Here is a 23,133-nt window from a genome sequence, read left to right on the forward strand (position 1 = left end):
GGAACGAACTATTGGGTAACTCGGAAATTGCGTATTGAAAAGTAACGTCGAAGTTGATATTACGCGAAAAACATTTGAAAAAGGTAAGAGTCTAATAATAAAATGAGCAATACTCACCCGGCCCCATGAACACATCTTCGAATATGAGTTTGCGTATAATCAAACATCTGGTAAGTAATGTAGCAACATTTTATAAATGTTTGTTCATAGAGTAGTTAACTTTTCGCCTAAGTAAATACAAACAAGACATATCACAGTAAGTAGTTAATCGTAAATACATCAGTATTGTTGCATCAAAATTGGTACCGTATAAATTTTACATTGTTATATTCAGTTGTTTTATAACACGCTCTTTGCATTAAAGACAAAAATGTTCCCTTTTGTTTATTCCGAACGGTACATAAGTATTCAGTTTTTTATTCCATAAATTTTCTCTAAAGCAACGATGAATGACATCCTTGTAAAACAAAATTCAATTCCTATCATAGAATAATCGTCAATACTATGAGAATCTGTATAGAAATAAATGGCAACAAGGTCATACATTTCTAGTCTAATAAATGACAATTCAAAACATGCCTATATATATATATTCAATATGTTTAGGTACGTTAACTCACAGCGGTTTTTTTTTTTTTTTTTTTTGCGCATTACAATACCTTCCAGGACCTAAACAAAACACTCTGGTGGATTTCTGGGCGATGATATGGCAGGACAATGTTAGTCAGATTGTGATGTTGACAAATCTTCAAGAGGGGATTAAGGTAAGCCTTCACAGTAAAAAAAAACCTCAAGTTTAAAGATTGGAATGAAGAGAAACTAAGGCAAGCCTTCACAGTAAAGAGACTCTCGGGGATCAAAGAATGGAATTGAGAGAAACTAAGGCAAGCCTTCACAGAAATTAAAGAAACGTTCAGGGATCAAATATTGGAATCGAGAGAAACTAAGATAAATGCCGAGGTATATAAACTAACAAACCTTAGAGACAAAATCTAGGGGTGGATCCAGAGAATTTTACAGGGGTGAGTTACAACATTTAAAGCCGAAATATGGGATTTTATCTGCCAATATGTCTCGAAAAACAATAGGTTTCTTTTTTTTTCCAAATTCTGTCAAATGGTTGAGGGTTACAAGGCCTCTAGATCCTTCACTTCAAATTACTTCTTTTATTGGATAACCTCAAGAAAGAATAAGGAGCAGACGACAATTTAAGATATACACGGTGAAACTTAAAACGAAGTAATTATAAGCTAAGATGTGAAATACAAAGGTCGGCTAAGTATTAAGAATGAAGACCCCAGTATGAAAAAATAATCGATAAATATATATCCAAAAAAAATTGTGCGACAAACATAGAAGGCAAGATGTATTATGTGCATATGGGAATGTGAAAAATACAACTTCAAGTAAAATATATGACATTCTCAATCTATGAAAGGAAAATATGTAATTCCTGCAATCTATCAACACAATTGTAAATTCATATTGGCGGTGATTTCTTTTAGAGGAGTGGGTTATTTGTTTTTGAGGAAGGGTGATCTGTCTATTTTGTTTCTTGCTTTGGTATTGCTTCATTCCTTGATTAAACTTTACCGGGTTAAGCAGTGACATGAATTTCATTCCTTTTATCAATAAAAGTAAAACTGATACCAAAAAATGTCAAAAGTTGGATTTTCTTACCAGAAGATAAAGTAACAATAGGTACACTTTATCAGTTGTTTGTTTTATGTCACTCAGCTGTTGATGAAGTACCACAAATTTAGACGCATCCTTATCTATCAATGCCGAAGCAGTGACGATTCCGACCGCTGTATATTTTATGAATTATGGTCTAATTTGGAAATCAATATTTTTACTTTAATACGTCAGAGTTTCTACCATGATAAACCAGATATTTTAAAGGGCTTTATTTTGTTCAAGTTTATACTTTTACATTTTATTCATTATATTGCTTTTAGTGGACATTGGACACTATGATTAATCAAAAACAAAAATCATGGTTTACTGAGATTGTTTTATCACTAAATCAAAGTGTCAGATTTTATCATTATAATCGCTATCATGGTAGTTTACTATGCCATCGTTTTATTAAGGAACTTCTAATGTCGTGTGGGATAGGATTGTTAAAGCTTATAATGTTTGCACAAAATACGAATTGTTCACGATTAATTATACGAGTGGTGAAAAATAGAATTACTAGATATCCTTGATGAATACGCCGAAGTTTACATCTTCAGTTTGACAAAGCTTGAATACGTACATGTTTAAAATCAGTTTTGTTTATTAGCTATTGAAAGATTTAAAATATTCACAGTTGAATGAAATGAAAATTGATCAAATGATCAAATTAATGATTTTCACAGCTAAAATGTACACAGTACTGGCCAGAAGGAATGAAAGCCAAAACCTTTGGACAATTTGTGGTCAAATCTATGGAAGAGAAAAAATATGCCTTTTACGTCATCAGAAGATTCTCCGTTTCACACAAACAGGTAAATTTAACTATCAATAAAGTGAATACATACATTTGCATTGTTTTGATATTATCTGTCTTAATGCTATTATAATTTCCTTTTACTACTTTTATAACATGCTGTATCATTTTTATTGTGTGTAGCGTTTTAGAGTGGTTATTTATATTTGGGGAAAATAGAGTACCGGATAAAACAGTGAAATAATCTCAAATAATTCAAAAATGGATGCTTACTCATCCTAGGCACCTAATCCCACCTCTGGTGTGTCCAGGGGTCCGTTTTTGCCTAACTATCTACTTTGTATTGCTTATAGGAGTTATGAGATTGATCACTGTTCGTTATCTTCACCTTTCATTATAAATATCAACTGATGTTCCTTGCAAATAAACAAATATTAACATTGTTCTGTACCTTCAGCTCAAAATGGCCCGCGTTGTCACACAATATCACTACACCTCCTGGCCGGATCATGGGACTCCACATCCGCTCTGTTTGATTGTTTTCCACGATTACGTGACGCGAACAAACACCAGTCAAACGAAAGCACCAACTGTTGTACATTGCAGGTAAAAAAAAAAGTTGCTTCAAGTTTGATAAAGGATATGAGGTGAAAGGAAATGAAACTTTTTGATAAAATTTTCATATTGACTTTGTATTTTGCAGTGCCGGAATAGGGCGGACTGGCACATATATCGCCCTGGATGCTTTGTATAAAGCCGGGAAGGTGACAGGCAAAGTTAATGTAGCGGAGTACGTAAAGACAATGAGAGCAAATCGAATGAACATGGTCCAAACCTATGTAAATCAACCTTAATTTCCTTATACACCTTAATCATGATTGTATATTTTCTCATCTTTTATCTGTAAATTTCTGAACAATATAAAGAGTAAATGTGATTTAAAATATTTTTGAGCATGGTATAAATGATTTCAGAATTAGTCCTTTTATCAAAATAAAAGTATTACGTGATAAATTATAGATATGTAACAGCACAAAACTTGGAAACAATGATAGCAAAAGAAAAACAATCCCCGTCCCTCCATCTTAGCATGTCTCGGACTTTGCTTATCAGTGGAATTTCCTTTCAGGAACAATACATGACGGTGTTTCTTGCTCTGAATGACTACTTTAAAGCTGGTGTTGATACCCTAAGTCTTGATCAGTTCACGCAGAAGACAGAGAATTTAACGGGAGACCAGCCAGCCAACCAGACGACAATTAGGAAGGAGTTTGAGGTGCGTGTAGATTCACGTGAATTTGTTATAAGCTAGTGTGATGTGATTTACGCTGGTCGATTTGTGTTTGTTGAAGTTAATAGACAACTATAGGGAGACAAACTCAGGGTAAATGTAAAACTTCGTGACCTCCAGACATACCGTACTCAAATTTCTGTCATCACTTACATCTAATGTGTCTGTTTGGGGTCTGTAATAGTTCTGACATTATTAATCAGAAAGAACACCATCTCTCATTTTTTGGGTAAAAAATCAGTAAAAAGGGGTTCATATTTTACTGTAATTGTCATTGCTGTTATGCTCCAAACTAATGATGAAGTGTACTCTCTAGGATTTCTACGATTGTTACGGTAATGACGTAGTTTGTGACATCACAATTACACATTTCCAAATAAATAGCACCAAGGAATATTGTGTTTTGTGGCAAATTATATTTTTTTTTCCAGTTTAGTAATACATTACAACCAGGAATTCACTTAGCTCTAAAACAAATTTCCAATATTATACTGATTGCTCATGACATTGTCGAACATAGTTTTTTGTATATTGAATATGGTCTTATGGTATATTTCATGTACATTTAAGAAATGAAATATTGAAAGCTTATCTTTAACAGCTCCTGATGAAAATGAGACCTGTGTATTCACCAGCAGATTATAAAATTGCCATCCAACATGTTTTGAACAAAAAGGAGTACGATGTATTACCACGTGAGTGTCGCGATTTTATTGTATATTCAGAATATGCAATAGTATGCCACTTTGTTCTAACTATTGTTTAAAGACGCGGATAACAACACTTTAATTAGGGACCGTACATTGGGATCATTATAATGTTTTATATTATGCAAAACTTATATGGTACCAATTTTGATGCACCAGATGCGCATTTCGACAAATAATGTCTCTTCAGTGTTGCTCAACCGAAATCTTTGAAATCCGAAATAACGATAAACGTGCTAGAGCTATTATAGAGAAAAACAGAGTAGGATCATCATATAAAGTTTTATGGAAGTTTATTTCGCGGTAATCATGGTAGAACACTTCTACAGTTTGATCAATACGTTTGAAATCCCAGAATGACCCTCACATTTGCCTAGTGATAATAATTCAGAGTCCTAGAACGCTTTGACTTCAGTTTCATCGTTGAGAGAAGTAAAACTCTGATGAGCAGTTTTTGTAAAAATTATGCAGGGAATGTTTCATTCACCTAAAGGATATACATTATTTTCTACTTATTGACAAATGTTGAAGTGTTACAAATTAAAATATTTGCAGTTTAGCCGTTCCTGCGCATGCGAGATGTTATTCTAATCCCGAAGTACAGGAGGATATTCAACAGAATTATTTCAGACACTTTTTGGATAAATTACTTTTTCCAAAGTTACAGATCGCTTAGATCTGTAATCAAAATGATCTGTAATCATTTTGAAAATGCAGACATATTTTTGTAAGGACAGTGACTTCCTCTAACGTGCAATGTTCATACTATATAGATAAACATATATTACAATTGTTATGTTCTAATTTATTTAGTTGACAAGTACAGTTTATATCTAACATCATCGATTGCAAAACGTGGAAACTTCATCAATGCCATCCATGTCCCCGTGAGTACGATTCAGAAATGAATTGGTAACAATACCATACTATAATCCCCTTAAACTAACATTTTACTTTATTTGTTCTCCAGTCGTACACAGATGATAGGACCTTCATAGTGACGAATTATCCACCACCAGAGGGAGCTGTGGACTTTCTTCGCCTGCTCAATGACTATAAATCTAATACAGTGATCTGCATGGATCCGTTACGTGAAATTGAATCGGTTTGTACCTGTATCAGTATAGTCGACATGTAATCTGAATACACGATTTTTGAAATCACTGACAAGGAATTGATTAGTATGTCGGGTAATGGTGAAAACTTCAATTTCTTGATTGTCGCTTTTAGTAGTTTTATTTCATTAAAAGTCAAATACTAATTCCATTTATAGAACATGTACAGTATTACATGAAAAATTTAGTTCCAGTAATCAAGTCAATGACATCAAAGGAAAAACCTTTGAAAAACAGAAATGCTTGAGACCTGAAATTGAGAAATGGGAAATCGTGAAAACATTTGGATTTAGAAATCACAGATCTTAAAACGCGTGATATTATGTCGGGGTGGTGTCAGATAATTACTCCTGATATGTCCAGGAGTTCATGTTTGCCCTTCTCTTAACTTGGTATTTATGAAAGGATTTATGAGATTAATTACTGTTCGTTATCTTCACCTTTTTCATGTACCATCATTATATACAGGACTTGTATCTAGCTGAATATTTCCGTATATCACTGACGTATTCTGAACAGAATGTAAGCCAGCCAGATAAAACAAAAATTTCATGCATATTTATATGTAGCCGTAATCTTTACATTAAGTGCTTTTATCTTTGCTTCAGTCGAAAACATGGTTACCTGCAGATCCAGGTTCGATTAAGTCCTTGCCGCCATTTGCCGTGCGCTATGAGTCTGACACTAACACAGATGTTAAGACTACAACAGCACAGATTGCAAGAGAAGAGGTGAGTGACGCATCACATACATGTACCATCGCCGAGACAAAACAATGAGTGCCACATCACATACATGTACCACCGTCGAGACAAAACAATGAGTGCCACATCACATACATGTACCACCGCCGAGGCAAAACAATGAGTGACACATCACATATATGTACCATCGCCGAGGCAAAATAATGAGTGACGCATCATACACATGTACCACCGCCGAGGCAAAAACAAGCCTGGCATTTCCCTCTGAGGTCCGGATTTTTTTTTTTTGTGCGTAACAGGATCTATATTTTATCAAATCAGTCATCTCCTGTGTTGAATCTTTGTTGCGCTGTACGGATAGTAAGGCTAAAAGCCAGAATTTCAAGCATGTGCTAGTAATGAGTTTGAGGTAAACTTGACTAACTCTGATTTCCTAAAGGAAATTGTGAGGAGAAATTATTTTGTAGGAATTGTCCAAACTTTCGTTTTCATAAATCATGTAGTTTTAATAATGCAATTATAGCAAGATATAGTTTTCAAAATGGTAATAACATACAGAACAACATTTATGAATGAAGGTCCGTTTAGTATACATGGGGGCATGACAAGAATACAGGGGTTGTAAAGAGCCGTTAAATTATAGAGCAAACTTTCAGAGACTGTCAAATCTTAATTATACCCCCCGCAACAAGTTGGGGGGGGGGGGGGTATACTGGAATTGGGTTGTCCGTCTGTCTGTCCGTCCGTCCGTCTGTAGATGCAATGGTTTCCGGGCTCTAAAGCATTATCCTTTCCACCTATCGTCACCATATCATATATATGGACTACCCATGGGATGAAGATGTTCCCAATCGATTTTGGGGTCAAAAGGTCAAAGGTCAAGCACACTGGACATCGAAGTAGCAATATGGTTTCCGGGCTCTAAAGCATTATCCTTTCCACCTACCATCACAATATCATTCATATGGACTACCCATGGGATGAAGATGTTCCCTATCGATTTTGGGGTCAAAAGGTCAAAGGTCAAGCGCAGTGGACATCGAAGTAGCAATATGGTTTCCGGTCTCTAAAGCGTTATCCTTTCCACCTACAGTCACCATATCATACATATGGACTACCCATGGGATGAAGATGTTCCCTATCGATTTTGGGCTCAAAAGGTCAAAGGTCACGCGCACTGGACATCGAAGTAGCAATATGGTTCGGTTTGTCATGCCATTTGTTTTTTACACTCAGAAAAGAGGTAGTTTATACCTATTACCAACACCCTTTCGGAGATTGGGGTAAGCGGGGGGTATTCTTAGTGAGCATTGCTCACATAACCTCTTGTTCAACACTGAAATCAATTGATTATTTTTTGCTGTAGTTAGATATGACTCTTTTTATATTTCTTGTAGACGTATCGGATTTTTATTTGTTTCAGGGGATACCTCATCTTATAACATTTGTAGAACCAAAAGGATCAGAGCAATCTTCCGGAACTCCTCGTGACACTTCGTTTCTCCGAAGCTTAGTGTCATTTGCTCAGAATCTCCCTACAGAATACCCAATCACTGTCGTCAGCAAGTAAGAAAATACACTACGAGTAATCCGATCTCTCTCTCTCTCTCTCTCTATCTTTCTTTCTCTCTACTCGCGGTAGCTCCATACTTGGTGATCGGGAGGTCATGACTTCGGAATCTGCCTCTTCATAGGCCGCGTCACACCAGGAGTTAAGGGCAGTCCTGATGTAAACAAGCACCTCGTGTGGCTGTTGGAAACACGCAACTAATTTCTATATTCAGCCAGAACTACAAAGTACCCACTCTGTGCTACTTCCAATGATTTATCTACAGACAGTGCAGCAAAAAGTACATGATGTTAAAAAAATAAAATACAAAACTTATATTTTGACAAGTAGTATCACAGATTACACCGATCTCTGCCTCGTGATGCTTAACCATCCATACCCTCATGTATTTTCAAAAATGAATTCTATTTTTTATTTACATTTTACTTTGATTTCCGTTTGAATTTTTAAACGTTAAGTACAATATTGATTGGGATTCATGTGCACATTGTTTTCAACTTCAGTGCATTTAAAGGCAAAGTAGAAACTTTATGATAAATGGGATGGTTTCAGCTTCTCCGTCGTCAATTTCCCACATTTACAGGTAACTCTCGCATTATCGCCACTCAATTCATCGCCATTTTCGTTATAACGCCGCATTTTTCTAGGAACATTTTTCCTGTTACTTAAAACTCTCGTTAAAACGCCAAATTCGCTATCGCCATTTGCCACAGTGTTTTCATTACAAAAGTATATTTCACCGTGTTAATTATCTCGATAAACCGCCATAGGTGCACGTGGTCAGTGAAGCAGTAAATTGGTCATTATCGATCTCCGGCGTACACCTGGACAGAAGGATCCCAGTAATTGCTGTATTGAATAAACAAGAAAATTACTGGAGATGAACTGTAGTCAAGTTGTTTATACATCATAGAAACACATTTCAATTTAGCTATGGTTTCGCCACGAAAGAGGGTCCTGTTAAATTTCGATGAAAAAAAGCAAATCATTACGTACCAAGAACATCATCCAAAATGTACCCATCAGGATATTGCAAATCATTGTTTATGTGGTTTATGCAAGTAAGGACAAAAGATAACTCTTACATATAAAAGAACGGTAACTCTATTTCTTCAAGATGGCGGTAATTCAATTCATCGCCAAATTCGTTATAATGCCATAATTTCATAAGAACAAAAGGTGGCGGTTTATCGAGAGTTGACTGTATGTAGCAACGTCACATTGTCACATGTATGTGTTATGTCTCTCAACTATTTCGATACGTGAGAGCTTGTTCTGCGTATGATAAATTTTTAAATCAAGACAGGCTACTGATAAACAAGTTGGTGTTGCGGGAGTTTAACAGTTTCATTTAAGTCAGATATTTGCAAATTCGATGGTCGTTATCCTGCTCTAGTTTGTCAATGACACCTGCCATTAGGACGAGTGTTGTTTGACATGTTTCATACCAACTGGTAGACCATTTGTTCCATACTTATTTTGACTAAAGATTACTCCATTTACCTAATCAAGATATAGGGCTCACGGCGGGTGTGACCGATCGTCAGAGGATGCTTACTTCTGCTAGGCACCTGATCCCACCTCTGGTATACCCAATTGGTCCGTTTTTGCCCAACTCTTAATTTTGTATTCCTGAAAGGAGTTATGAGATTGATCAATCTTCGTTGTCTTCACATTTTCATGAGGAAATGGCTGTCATTACAACCTGTAAAGTTATCAACGGCATTATATTGGAAATGTAAAAATTTCGAAACCTCAAAGTAAACTACATACTTTCAAAAGAGGTTTAACATTATATCCCTTAAATGGAAAGTGGAAGAGAAAAATATATTCATAGTTTAAAACTATCCTACTAAAAACTAGACTGTATTTTATTCTAACATCAAATGGATTGATGACATTACGATACGACTAATATCAATCTGGGATACAGGTCAGAACAGTCAATGATTAATCTTCAAATCGCGAAATTCAACAATGGAAACAGTTCGGGGAGAAAACATTTACAAAGCACCGCGTTTTCCGGAAAGAATACAAATAAAATGTTACAGCTATTGGTATGGTCCATCTGGCGTTGATTCTAGTATATTGTAATTTTGTAAAATAGTAACAGTACAAATTAGTATGATTTACCAATAATCTTTTCCAACTTAACTGACCTGGTAATCTCTATCGATCACACAATTTCCATATATTTCTCTTGAATTGTTACAGAGATGGCGCCATGCTGTGTGGTGTTTTCTGTTCGGTGTATAACGTGATACAACAGCTGAAGATGGATGGCAGTATTGACGTCTTTACAGCTGTACGACAACTACAGACAAGGAGACCAGAATTCTGTTCTACTCAAGTATGTACTAATCAAACACTACCAAGTATGTACTAATCGAAAACTACTAAGTATGTACTAATCGAAAACCACTAAGTATGTACTAATCGAAAACTACTAAGTATGTACTAATGGGCAACGACTAAGTATGTACTAATCAAACACTACCAAGTATGTACTAATCGACCACTACTAAGTATGTACTAATTGACCACTACTAAGTATGTATTAATGGGCCACTACTAAGTATGTACTGATGCACAATGCTCACTGACACTCTCAAATTCGTGTTTTTATCAAAATTTCGCGTTTTCACTAACATATCTCTTGGGAGAATTTTAGATACTCGGTTCTAAGATGTACGCAATGCTTACTGATATTCTCAATTACAAGTTTGTTTTTATCAAATTTTCAGGACGAGTATCTGTTGGTGTATAGAGCTGTTTGTGACTACATCGAGGCTACATCAGAAAACGTATACTACAATCAATAGAGGAGGAAGGAGCGTGATGTGTTGTTTTAATTGGTGTTGAGAACTTTCTCATTTGATATTGACGGTTTACGTCATCCTGTAGAGTAATTTTATAGTTTTATTATGATTTCGTTATATCTATTTCATCGATTGAAACGTTTATAGTGTGAGAGAGATAGAGAAAGTAAGAGAGATTAGAGGATTTTTTCTACGAATTAGAAGGTAGAATACGGGCCTTAAATCCCTCCTTTGAGAATTCGACATGGACAAATATTTAGAATTGTATTTAGTACACAAAATCGTGAATATTCCACAACCAGCATGACTTGACCATATCATATATTCTATATTCACAGGAAGGTTCACACAATTAATGAAAATTCCAAACTTTCTTAATTTTGACAATCGAATTTCAATTTCAAAGCATACACATATGTACTGCGTCCGATAATACTGTAAATGTATTACATTTGGCTGTGTATTCTATTTAGCGCCTTTGGCGGAACGCAGCTTCCGCTAAATCAAGTACATCGCTAAATGCCATCCGTAAATCTAGATGTTTAAAGTAATTCAGGAATGCGCTAAATCAAATCTGCGCTAACTTGTTGAAAAAACGATTGCGCTAACTTGTTGAAAAAACGATTTCCGCCAAATATCGTACACGCCAAATATAATACGTTTACAGTATTGAGTACACGCTTGCATATTTCACATACCAGGTCATCAAAAGTAACTTTGGTATGAAAATGTACATAGCAAACATCTTCAGAATGTTTCTCACAGCAAAATGTACGCACAATTTCAAAATAATAGACAAGTCATTTTCTTCTGAAACCAACAAATTATTAGTACAGTGTATTTGTGATGGATTGAATAGTTTAACGTCCCTCTCGAGAATATTTTACTCATATGGAGACGTCACCAATGCCGGTGAAGGGCTTCAAAATTTCGGCCTATGCTCGGCGCTTATGGCCTTTGAGCAGGGAGGGATCTTTATCGTGCCACATCTGCTGTGACACGGGACCTCGGTTTTGCGGTTTCATCCGAAGGACCGCCCCATTTAGCCGCTTTCTACGACAAGCAAGGGGTACTGAGGACCTATTCTAACCCGGATCCCACAATCCTGTGCACGTGATTCTATCCACTTCCATTCATGATCGCTATTATACTATTAATAAGTTTATATTTTTCTACTGATACATCATCTTATCGCATGTTTTTACGAAATGTCATGGTTTTAAGTCTTTTGAAATGTAAGTGAAAAATGAGGACCAACCTTGTGTTTTATTTTACATGGTATTAGCATTTTAAAGGTGGTTCACTACATCTTCGAAGAATTTCTAAAATAAGCATAAACCGATTTAAGAGTACATGTACATATGCCGAAAAGACAAAATATGCAATTGTTGATTAAAAACCAACGATTTTCAGAAATTCATTTCAATGAATATGAATAAAAGACTGGCGTATTTGAAATCGGAATTTGCAGGTCAGTAACCCAACACCACGATGACAAATAAATCGATCGACAGAAATAATTTCACAAAACATTTACAATGTAGATGGCCATCTTGAAGCTTAGTCATAAAATGTATATTAAGTGAAGTCATCGTGTGATGAGCCACCTTAATTGGTAACTTTTCGATAGTACTGTTTTGCAATACATTTCTATCGCATGTTTACGGATATCACTCATTCCATTATTACACTATTTTCCTGCGTCGTGCTTAAAGTCACAAACGTACGTAAAATTTACATAGTTTGTTTACAAACATAATTATATGTCAGAAAGCGAAATTCCCAACATCACTGTTGTAAAGATCAACTAAAGTATATCTTGAAGTGATTGACAGCTGCAGCAGGACTATTCTTAGGGACTTAAGATTAACAAATTTGTGCTCTCAAACGATTTAGTTAAAAAAAAAATATAAAGTGACAAGAACATACTTGCCAACCTAATTATGCAGATAACTGACCACAAAAATATCCAATCAATTAACTACAGCAATTTAAATGAAATCCTCAGATACATGTCGACAATGCTCTCAAAGTGGAACAACAAACACAACTATAAATGTGACAGGAAGAGTACAAAACATTGCGAATAGTAACTTTTGGGGTGGGAAAATAATTGTAAACATCCGAAACGAATTCCTCATCCGAAAAAATACCACGTGTAATCTAGGCTAGTCTCGCTGTCCGGGCCCAGACTCTCGCTCTTGAAACTTTGCACGAGCGAGTCTGGTACGATTGTGATTTCAAATCGAGGCTTACCGAGAAATCGGTCGGTATTTTTTCTGATAGAAACGTGGAGGAACTGAAGTTCGAAGCAACTGTTGAAAGTTTGATCTATCCTTATCTAGTCTCGCTTTCCCCGCTTTGTCAAGTGCCAGCTTCTAATGTCTCTCTATTACAAAGTTGTAACTTTCACAAATATTTCAACCTTATTTCTTTTTAACTAGTGACCTTGACTTAAGTTCAAGTTTGGCAATAAGTATCCTTTGTCACGTGTGCTTTAGAAGGTAACAGTATCATAATCAACGGACATAACGCAAATTCCAATATTCCATCCACGCAAGCAATTACTTTGGTAGATCTTCAAAGGCAAAGGGAGTTAGTTCTTAATGATTTTATATTTTCTTTACCCATAGTCCAAAATATCGCAATTCGGGTAGAGACTCCCCGACTAATCATAACTGTAGCTATTTCCCGCGTGAAGTTCACGCCTACCGTGACAAGGAACGTTTCAAAGTCATAGCCAAAACGTCGCGACTGGTCAACATGACCTGCCAATTACTGGAAGAAATTCCATATCCAAGCAAGAAAGAACCTTACCTCATCACCGAAGCAAGTACTGTAAAAATGACATACTAAAGTACAACTCTATATTCAACATATTTAATTCATGATCAAATATTCCTCATGCAAAATATACAAAAAATTTAACACTGTACAGAGTATAGCATTATCCAAGAGCTGGAAATACATAGAATTCAACGCTTATGAAAGACATCTGCAATGCATGAACATACAATCTCTCAACGCAGACTTTTACTTTTAACTGTTTTAACTTTTAACCTACATGTACTTGTGCCATTGAACCGTGAAGCAAACAAGCTAAGCTACAGATTCCGAAAGGTAAAGAACAAATCTATTTCATTCCCTAACATATCATCGACTCTTCTGTTATAATATAAAATTCTCATACGAGGGAAACATAAAAATTCTAGTACAAATTTGTGACAAAAATCCGAATCAGAGAACCATGAATATAAACTATTGAGCGATTTTCATGCGATCATTTCTTTTTACTGCTCCGAGTTTATTCACAGATATTCTTCTTGATACCCATTAAATAGCATGATGAACATGACTTTACTCTATGACTCAAGGACATGAAATACACTATGGCAAACAGCCATTGAATGAACTGCAGATAGCGCACAATAATATCTCTTAATGAGGTAGTGCACATGTACATGTGGAGCCAAACGTTGCTACACCGCACTGTCTCTTTGGCAACACAGTTTGAAAGACGTGTATTTTACCGTCACTTACGTTAATACTACATGATTTCAAACGTCCGAAATTAAAAATGGAAAAAATATAGTACGTAAATACACGATACATATGAAATATCTGATGAAAAATTCTCACAAAGAGCATTCAAACAATAATAGCCAAGATATTATATTTGAAACTTCAAAACTACACGCCACGTGCAATTTACGGCACACCAGTCATGCACAACTCTAATTTGTGTAATTATGTATACTTGTCCTATAAAGTACAATTTACACCTTTACATTTCAAAAATAAGACTGCTTCAAGAACCAAATCTGTGTCATTTTGTGTTAAAGTTCCTTTAGAGACATACATTTATAAGAACAAGAACAAAAACATTGTTAATTTATTGTCAGGTGCGCGTCCGATTAGAGACGTTCCACTTTACTAGTTGCACAGCTACACGTGAACTATTGATGCGTCTATTCTGTAGATAATACAATAAACGATGTTTGCATCTTCAACACAAGTGTATAATGAGTCATCCTTCACGAAAAGGCTGCAAATTATATGTACATTGTACAAAAGTATAACAATTTCTGAAGCATCTTGGTGTTGGGTTTCCTCAGACACTTAAAAAAATTTATGTTCCCTGTGATTTTTCATGAAGCATGAGCATGTTTATACTTTATCTTCATAATGTACAATCTACAATTAAACTGTACAATTATAAAATTTGTTCTTCCTTTTTTCCCCCTATATACTACTGGAAAATATAACACTTGAAATGTACACGTCTGTAAACTGAAATTATTTACAAAATGCTTTTAAAATTTCACAACTACAATAATCATCCTGTTCATCTTTGAATTAGCCTTCGCGTAACTCTGTATCAAAACAAGAGCCGAGAACACAAAAAGGAGGTCATAATTTGTACAACTCAAAACTATCCAGTACAAGAATACTGAAATAACAATTTGTTGCAGCTTCGCGGTTTGGACAAAAAAAATCGTCCACTTGATGATGATATTGCTCTCGATTTGAACAGATATTCTTTGATTCCGTTTTACTTAAAAAAAATATTTTGTGTCGAGTCCTGAAGATGTAAACATAAACTTTGATCAGAACAGCTTATACATCAGTTCACCAATACATGCAATGCTTTTAAACCCCCAAACTACGAAGACATAGTACATATATGCATGGATTACGAAACATTTAAAACACGATGATCAATTCAAAATTTAAGACCCTTTTGCAAAATGTCACCCTAAGAATATGTATGTATCTTCATTTCTTAAAAATACATGAGCTTTCAGTGAAATTCCGATTGTCTACCAACCAGGACACAACATAATAAGGTCTCATGTTGAACACGTTGTAAGAAAAGTTGCAGAATATACAGTACCAGGAGAGACAAATCATCTCACCTACAGAGACATATCATCTCAACTATATTGTTGATGCTAGTGATTACTGAAGAAACCTGAAATGCATCGTGGAGATTTGTTTTCTTTTCCAGTAAACTTTACACAATTCTAATATCATTCATGTACTTTGAAATTGGACAAACATATGACATTCACGAGTCAGGTGATAAAATAATTACATGCCCTCTCTATAGGGCCATAACTTGCAGGGTTGTCCTTGCTCATCTTCTCCAAGCAATGACATGTATGCCGGCTTCGTATTGGTAGAGACTGGGGGTACTATTGCCCTAAATTATTGTTTTGACACGTCTATCGTCCAATATTCCTCAGAGGTGTGTCTGGAAAAAAAACAGATAAGAAGGTCAAACAAGAATTTCATTGGTTACAAAAAAGTGTGAAACATACTGAATTAAAAATCAAACATCTTATAAAGACCTCCCTTATCTTCTGATAACAAAAACTCCAGATAATAAAGAGGGAATTTTCAATCAAATGAAGTCAATAATTTGTGATACTGGATTCTCAATAGATATAATTACGCATTATTAAACAATATTATGAAAGAAATTATGTTGAGTGACCGAAAGATTCACTAGACATAGTTACATCTCAGAAAACAGATTTGACTAAGACAACATCCACTGCATATCTTAACAAATGTATATTTAAAAAAATGTTATGCAAATTGCCATCCACAATCAGACCTAAACTAACGCGTGGAGGTTAATGCACATATCACACTATAGTATATGATTAACTGTTTTTCCCTGCTAGTAATCTAAAATAACTATACAGGTTACAGGTAAAAATTTCTTGGGACCCCTAAAACTCAAAGGTATGAAAAAGCTAAATCTTCTTTTGTTTTCTTCACATAATTGTCTTTCATATTTACAGTCCTTTGGGGGTACATAGCATCAAACATGACAGAATGACTAAATTTATTTTAAAAATACAATATTTTGTGAACATTACATTAAGTGCTGCTTTGGACAAACATTTTTCTCCATCAATTATTTATACTGGAAATATAAATCTTGGGCATAAATATAAAATATCCCCACACCTATGTTCAATGTTTTCTGTAAAAAAAAAAAGTGAATACATAGCCATTTGGAGTCAAAATACTGAAAATGGCAATAAAGCATCATATTTATGACGTCACAAGTCCTATTCCACGTCATTTTAGTCAAATTGAAAATAACACTGGAGTTACGTACAAATTCTTGCACAAAATCTACTTAATTTTGAAACGAAATTCCAACTCTCGATATCGGTCATCTTCGATAATCATCATATCTAGTGTAATCCTTGATCACCCATATAAAGGGATCATGGCAACTACTATCAGTTTGGGGGTTGGGGTTGAAATGTTAACCTATCTTTTGTTCATCACGTGATCCTGAAGGAAGACTACCAATATCGATAAGTGTGTCGCATTTAAATAAATCCTTTAATCAATTTCTGCATCTTAATATTCATAATTTCTAATAGTAAGACGAATCTGTATACAAGATAAATTAAATCATTAACAGCTCTGTATAATCGCGAGGTACATGTAATAAGCTATAGAGAACGAATTCGGATGATGTGAATAGCAATTTGCAACTTCATCTACTCGTATTCAATACAACAGAAACATAGTATTCCATGAAATTCTGAACTGGTATACATGTATTACAATGGGTCAAGTACACGAGAAACCGCCACCAAAAAACGTCACATGCACGGGATGAAAATACCAAGTAACATGTGTATTCGTCTACTGTAATGTCAGCGCTAAATGTGGTCCTAATATCAATGATTGATTGATTGAGTATCAATGATATATGAGTGGAGTCATTCTTATGTGATAGAAAATATTTGTCAACCTCATTCACAACTTCAGTTTTAGAAGCGTTATTTTTCAAAATGTTCTCCAAAAAATGAAAGAGAACACGATCGTGATAGTCAACACTTTCCCCAACCATGGACATAATTTCCCAATAATCATACAAAATTTGAAATGAAATTACTTTTCACATCTTTCATTCTACACTAAGAAAAAGAAAAAAATTTACATCCTTCTTTTTTGCACCATAACATTAAAAACATCCTAATGATATGTAGATACCAAACATTTACACTAATTAATTAATTTATAATAAGTGGAATATTTTATTCTCAAACATTTCTGACATAAGGAAATAGGGTTATTGGCTGTTATCTGTTGTGGGTTTCCAAATTTTCACATTCTGTTTTCTCTCAAATTTCAAGAAATATTCATAGAACAATGAATACAATGAAAATTAAACAAGGGCAACAAGTAATTCTTTATATTTTTTTTGTTAATTGCTGACATTTCCTATTTGAAAGTAATATCTTACATGTAAACTTCTATCTTATGGGAAGTCATTTCTGAATGAATATTTCTTTTTTTTAATTCAAGGATACTTTTTTTTACAACAATAAAACAACATGAAAGTATAGGGTGAACACCAAGTGTTACTATGTATCTCATTCCTAAAAAGACTGAGGCAAACCAACAAAATAATCACGTGATAGTACTGGGAAAAATTCATGAGAAATTCCGTTGATACCATATTCATCCTCTCAATTGCCATCAAGATCAGAATCTTTTTTTTTTTAATAAGAAAGAAATAAAGCTAGTACATTTCTTTTAAATTTTGAAATAATGGTGACTGTCTTTAAATTTTTACAAAATGGGAAAACAAATTTTAATAACTTTTGATAAATCACGCTCCCCCCACCCCCTTTAATAGTAAGATCGACCAGAGTACCAGTATTCGTAATCTAAATTTAAAAAAAAAAACCGGTTACGTAAGGTAGAAGAAGTACATATGGGAGAAATTGAAATAAGAGTTACGGGATGAAGACAGTATTTCACTGATTTGAAGTTTCCAATCTAGAAACTCATTTTCCTTCTCTTCACAATCATTGGTGATTATATAATGCTAGTTTGCCTGTCTTTTGACTTCCTAAGATGAGCAACGGACTTGAAAGATGTGCATTTATGTTACACAGTACCCTTTTTCAATGGCCATCTATTTCTGAAAACAGAAAGAAAAAGAATACAAACTGTGATACCAACAGTCCACATCTACACTAAACCAAAATGTGCACTTTCATTGACAATCGTTTATTTGTAAACGTGAAATCAAACGTGATCAGCTACACTGTAGTGATTGGTGAATTGGAAAAAAAATTCCTTCTATAAAAGACCACTCAGAAGTGGTTATAGTAAGCATACATGTATATATTTTTAAAATAGATCAACTTAGCCACTATTTTATGCAAATTTACCATTCAAGTCCTACTTCGGTGTTTGAGCATGACGTAAACCATGCAACAGCGTTCTACAGGCTTATAACAAGTAACAATATCTTGTCAGTCGTAAAAAAGAAATTTGAATGGATGAACATTTCTTATTTTTCAATACCAAACTTGCTAATAAAAGACACTGAAATCGTTTTCACTTATCAAGTGATAAATTCTAAGGATCAATCTTAGTATGCATCAGAAAAATTGACAAACAAGACTAAATTTTAAAAAAAAAAAAAAAAAAATTCCCAGACAACAGAGAGACGTAGAGAACTAGACTACAATACAAGTATAAACTGAGGGAGGAAGAAGATTTGAATTGGCTGAACAATATCAGTTCCTATACCAACATCAGTTACTACACCACTGGTGATCACTTAATTCTGGAAATCGCTATAATTAAACACATATATATGTACAGTTTATAAAAGGGGGAACATCATATTTTCTACCAAGCCATCTATAAATGAGTTGTCTCCCTTTCTTTGGAACTCCCCTTTGTTAGGCTGTACTCTAATTCATTTCCCGGTAGGTAAGTGAACCTTCTCAGGGCCACTGGTTTGTAATAGTGAATTGACATTGGTGGGGCAGAAGCTCTGATATTTTCAGAAGGGTTTTGTGGAGAATCTTGACTGTGCCGCAGTATTTCTAATCTCTTTCTCATCTGAGTTCGAGAGTACGACTCCGGATCCTCAATAAGGGATGAATCAGCATTATTTCTAAAAATGGGTAATTCCCCTTCCTCTTCATTATCTGTATCATAACTCTGCTCTGTGGTTGACGGTGAATTATCTCCCTTCTCAGCTATGCTTTGCTGAAGGATGAACTCTCCTCTGACTTTTGTGTTGTTTTCAGTACTATTGTGTGCATAAATTTCAGTGTTACTGTTGAAGTTAGTAGGTTTCATCTGATACACAAATTTAGACTCTAGTCTATGATGCAAGAAATTAGTTTTGTTAGTAGCCTTCACCATGTCATGCAAAGCAATCCCAGAAACACCAGACTACAACAGAGACAGAGCAGACAGAACATAGAAAGTGACAACGACTGTCAAATCATTATATTTCACAGTAGATCAATTTTCATGGTTATTCCAATTTCAAAATCATAATATCCATTCCATTTCAATAACTTGGCAACTAATGTAAACCTTAACTGCTGAATGATTAGATGTCAATTCTGACCCCAGACTTCATTTTTCAAATGATCTCTCTTTTATATATATATATATATATATATATATATATATATACAGATAGATAGATATAGTATTCTCCAAAATGCTGTTTATTCTAATACAAAATTTTGCATGTTGAATAAGGCAATTTTGCTGTAACTCCAACCCCCCCCCCCCCCCCCCTTTTCCCCCGCCGGTGAAAAACCATGAAAATTAGACCTAATACATGTACAGTAAAACACAGAACACATACCAGGGACATCCTATTCAGCCATTTACTATAATATCCAATAAATTTTAATTTTAATTTTCAGTTACGTGGGGGACCAAAAACCTCTCTGTGTACAGAAGTCATTCCTTATAAGCATGTCCTTAATAACTGTGTTTTACTGTACATATGATTTCACAATAGTAAAGCAAGTCTCAGACAATATTAAATAGCAAGCAATATACTGAAAACAGGAATCTATTCATCGCTAATATTTTACTATTCTGATTCCTTATCCAGTTGGACAGGATATTTAAAAACAAATGTGTCATGTGCTGCATCATCTTAGATTTAAAGACGAAATGGGATTATATGTCCTGTTTAACAGCATATCATAATGTCATATACAGCCGGTTAATTAATTTAACATAGGAATATTACTTTTTCATGCTGTCTCATCTTCAATACAAAACAAAACAAACCAAAATTTAAAAGAAAAAATCACAAGTCAAGAAAGAGTTGATTCTTTAGGCGTCTAATAAATATCAGTTATTGTAAAGGAAAGTATGTAACTTCAAGCTTTCTCTATCATCATTTCAAGTGCTAGATGTCCATCTCATCAGTCTCCATAGTGGATTATCAAAAATGCTAGCCATACTTCAAGACAAATTCATAAAGGGTATACCTGTACAGCGACTACAAATTAACCTAGTAAATTTTTACCTCGAGTGGAACTTTTTCAGACTGTGGAATATTAACATGTACTAACTTAGAACTGTAATTATTGAATATCACTTTATCATTTTAGTCTTCAAATCTTTAAATAAATATATATGTAATATTGATTACAAAAAGATTACAAGATAATATGAACATATGCTCTGAGAGTATGCTCTGCTTGAATATATATATATATATATTATATATTAAATGATTAAATAATTATTTTTATATAGATTACTAGATGCTGTTTTGAATATCAACAACTCAACGGGAAAAAAAACCAACAGCACTCGCAACTTTCACAGAGAGACTAAAGAGTTAAGGTTCTCACACAATTGCACCACAAAAATTCCAACATTCAAGACTAAAGCACAACACGGTCAACGTTTCTGTGCAGTGTAATAAGTGCTTACCATTTCCACAGTACTGGCTTCCTCTGAAGATTCGTCTGCCTTATCCACCAATGTTGAACCTGAATCCTCCTCTTTATTTGTGGAAGTCATTGGAATGTCAGGTGCAGGGGATGCTTGATCTTGTTCACCTGAATGTTTCTTGTCTTGTTCACTTATAAGCTTGCTGTGGTCATGATCAATAGAACGTTTGTCACCATCAGGAATGTCTGAGATTGTGATCACTGTTTTAGTTAGCATAGCACTATCAGAGTTCTGACTTGAATTGGAGACATTTGATATGGAGAATCCAGCTGAGAAAGGCCCAGTTACTGAGGGAACATGTTCTTTGTCTAATTCCGCTTGAAATGCAGGTTCTGATTGACAGAAAAACCAATTTAAGCCATTATTTTAAGTATCATATTGTAGTGTTGTAACCTAATAAAATATCATTACAGTCACTATGAATTAATTCTTCGGTTAACTTTATGCACAAGGATGTTTTGATTATTCCATGTTGTTTATATCAAAACAATCACTTTCTGATGAGGACATAAACATATCCATGATATTCCTTATCAGCAATTTTTACACTTAATCTAGAAGATGTTTTTCAATAAATGACTATTCTAAATCTGTGTGAGACAATGCAACTCCTATCTCCATTGACCACCAATTAAAATTCCAATACACAAATCCATTCCAAAAATCTCTCACAACACAGAAAACAATCATCAAAGCATCTCCTCTTTTTAAAGTCATATATTTCATATCATCAATCTAAAGACTTTCGGGGTAGTTAAGAATTTCTAACCGATATCACTGTAGCAGCTGGGCGAGGAAGGGGTGTAACTGGGAGTTCCCTCTGTGTATTCTGTGTGTGTCGGGGTGGATTCTGAAATGCTCAGGGGTGGGGATCCTCGAAGACTCGACATTTTAGGAGAGACTGGGTAACTGGAGTCACTTGTCTGGAATGTGGATCCTAAAGTTCCAGGTGTCCGACTGAAAATATATAGTTAACAAATTTGATATTTAATTCATCTGTGAATTTTGATGAAAAGGACTTTACCTGCAGAGCTGAAGATTGCAATTGTTCACTAATTTATGGGGGCGAGACAAAACAGCAGCTTCATGATTGAATATGAATTAAGATACTGTAACGATGGTCTCATTAAAATTTGAATATTTTCAATTTGATTCCTTAAATATCATATTATGCAATTTGTCTATAATTAATATACTTAGCCAAAATATTACGGTAATTAGTCACAATACAGAGTTAAATTTAGGCCCTGATTGCAAAAAAATCTTGTTAATTAGTTAGGTAGTCACATGGTACAGCAACATTACATGCAATCTTCTCCAATCAGCCGATTGTGAAAGTAGACACAGATATCTTTAAAAACTCAACTTTTATTCATCATGGACAGCAATTACTTTGATGTAACAATTGACAAATTTCCTGAGTCTTAACATTCAAACCTTATATATATGTTTTAGCTTCTACTGCATACAAACAGCGATGTAATTACCTGTACCCGTGAATGTAGTGAGGAAAGTGAGGAAGAAAACGGCGATAATGAAGTAGATATTTACATGGATCACTGTTTTAAACACTATTTGGTAAATTAGGTTAACTTGCTCCTTTAAACATCGGAGTGTAATTAGCATTGTTTTTATAATCAACTGGGCAATTATCTTTTATTTCTGGATTAGACAGATCATAAACATGTTGCATCATTGACAACTAGGCCTACGGTCA

General features: G+C 34.6%; 2 protein-coding genes across 21 annotated transcripts in view; one reads left to right on the plus strand and one right to left on the minus strand.

Annotated features, from left to right (window-relative positions):
- LOC125661591 (receptor-type tyrosine-protein phosphatase alpha-like) overlaps positions 1-18,996 on the plus strand; it is a 95,585-nt gene extending 76,589 nt beyond the window's left edge. For all 5 annotated transcript variants that reach the window (XM_056146959.1, XM_056146960.1, XM_056146963.1 and 2 more), the window contains 12 exons: positions 667-764; positions 2,364-2,492; positions 2,892-3,040; positions 3,138-3,273; positions 3,564-3,710; positions 4,327-4,420; positions 5,246-5,319; positions 5,403-5,537; positions 6,156-6,278; positions 7,675-7,817; positions 10,036-10,171; positions 10,566-18,996. In XM_056146959.1, coding sequence (XP_056002934.1) covers positions 667-764; positions 2,364-2,492; positions 2,892-3,040; positions 3,138-3,273; positions 3,564-3,710; positions 4,327-4,420; positions 5,246-5,319; positions 5,403-5,537; positions 6,156-6,278; positions 7,675-7,817; positions 10,036-10,171; positions 10,566-10,643 — 1,442 coding nt within the window. In that variant the 3' untranslated portion in view covers positions 10,644-18,996. The remainder of the gene's footprint in view (positions 1-666; positions 765-2,363; positions 2,493-2,891; positions 3,041-3,137; positions 3,274-3,563; positions 3,711-4,326; positions 4,421-5,245; positions 5,320-5,402; positions 5,538-6,155; positions 6,279-7,674; positions 7,818-10,035; positions 10,172-10,565) is intronic.
- Positions 13,505-23,133, minus strand: part of LOC125661594 (phosphatidylinositol 4-phosphate 5-kinase type-1 alpha-like) — a 50,718-nt gene continuing 41,089 nt past the window's right edge. For 4 of the 16 annotated variants that reach the window (XM_056146978.1, XM_056146975.1, XM_056146977.1 and 1 more), the window contains 3 exons: positions 22,186-22,373; positions 21,396-21,748; positions 13,505-19,877 (listed from right to left, as the gene is read on the minus strand). In XM_056146978.1, the coding sequence (XP_056002953.1) occupies positions 19,335-19,877; positions 21,396-21,748; positions 22,186-22,373 (1,084 nt within the window). In that variant the 3' untranslated portion in view covers positions 13,505-19,334. Of the gene's footprint in view, positions 19,878-20,700; positions 20,719-20,982; positions 21,004-21,395; positions 21,749-22,185; positions 22,374-23,133 lie in introns of all 16 variants that reach the window. The other 12 variants (XM_056146982.1, XM_056146980.1, XM_048893660.2 and 9 more) reach the window with 9 other exon arrangements.

The sequence above is a fragment of the Ostrea edulis genome, chromosome 8, assembly GCF_947568905.1.
Source record: "Ostrea edulis chromosome 8, xbOstEdul1.1, whole genome shotgun sequence".
Lineage (NCBI taxonomy): Eukaryota > Metazoa > Mollusca > Bivalvia > Ostreida > Ostreidae > Ostrea > Ostrea edulis.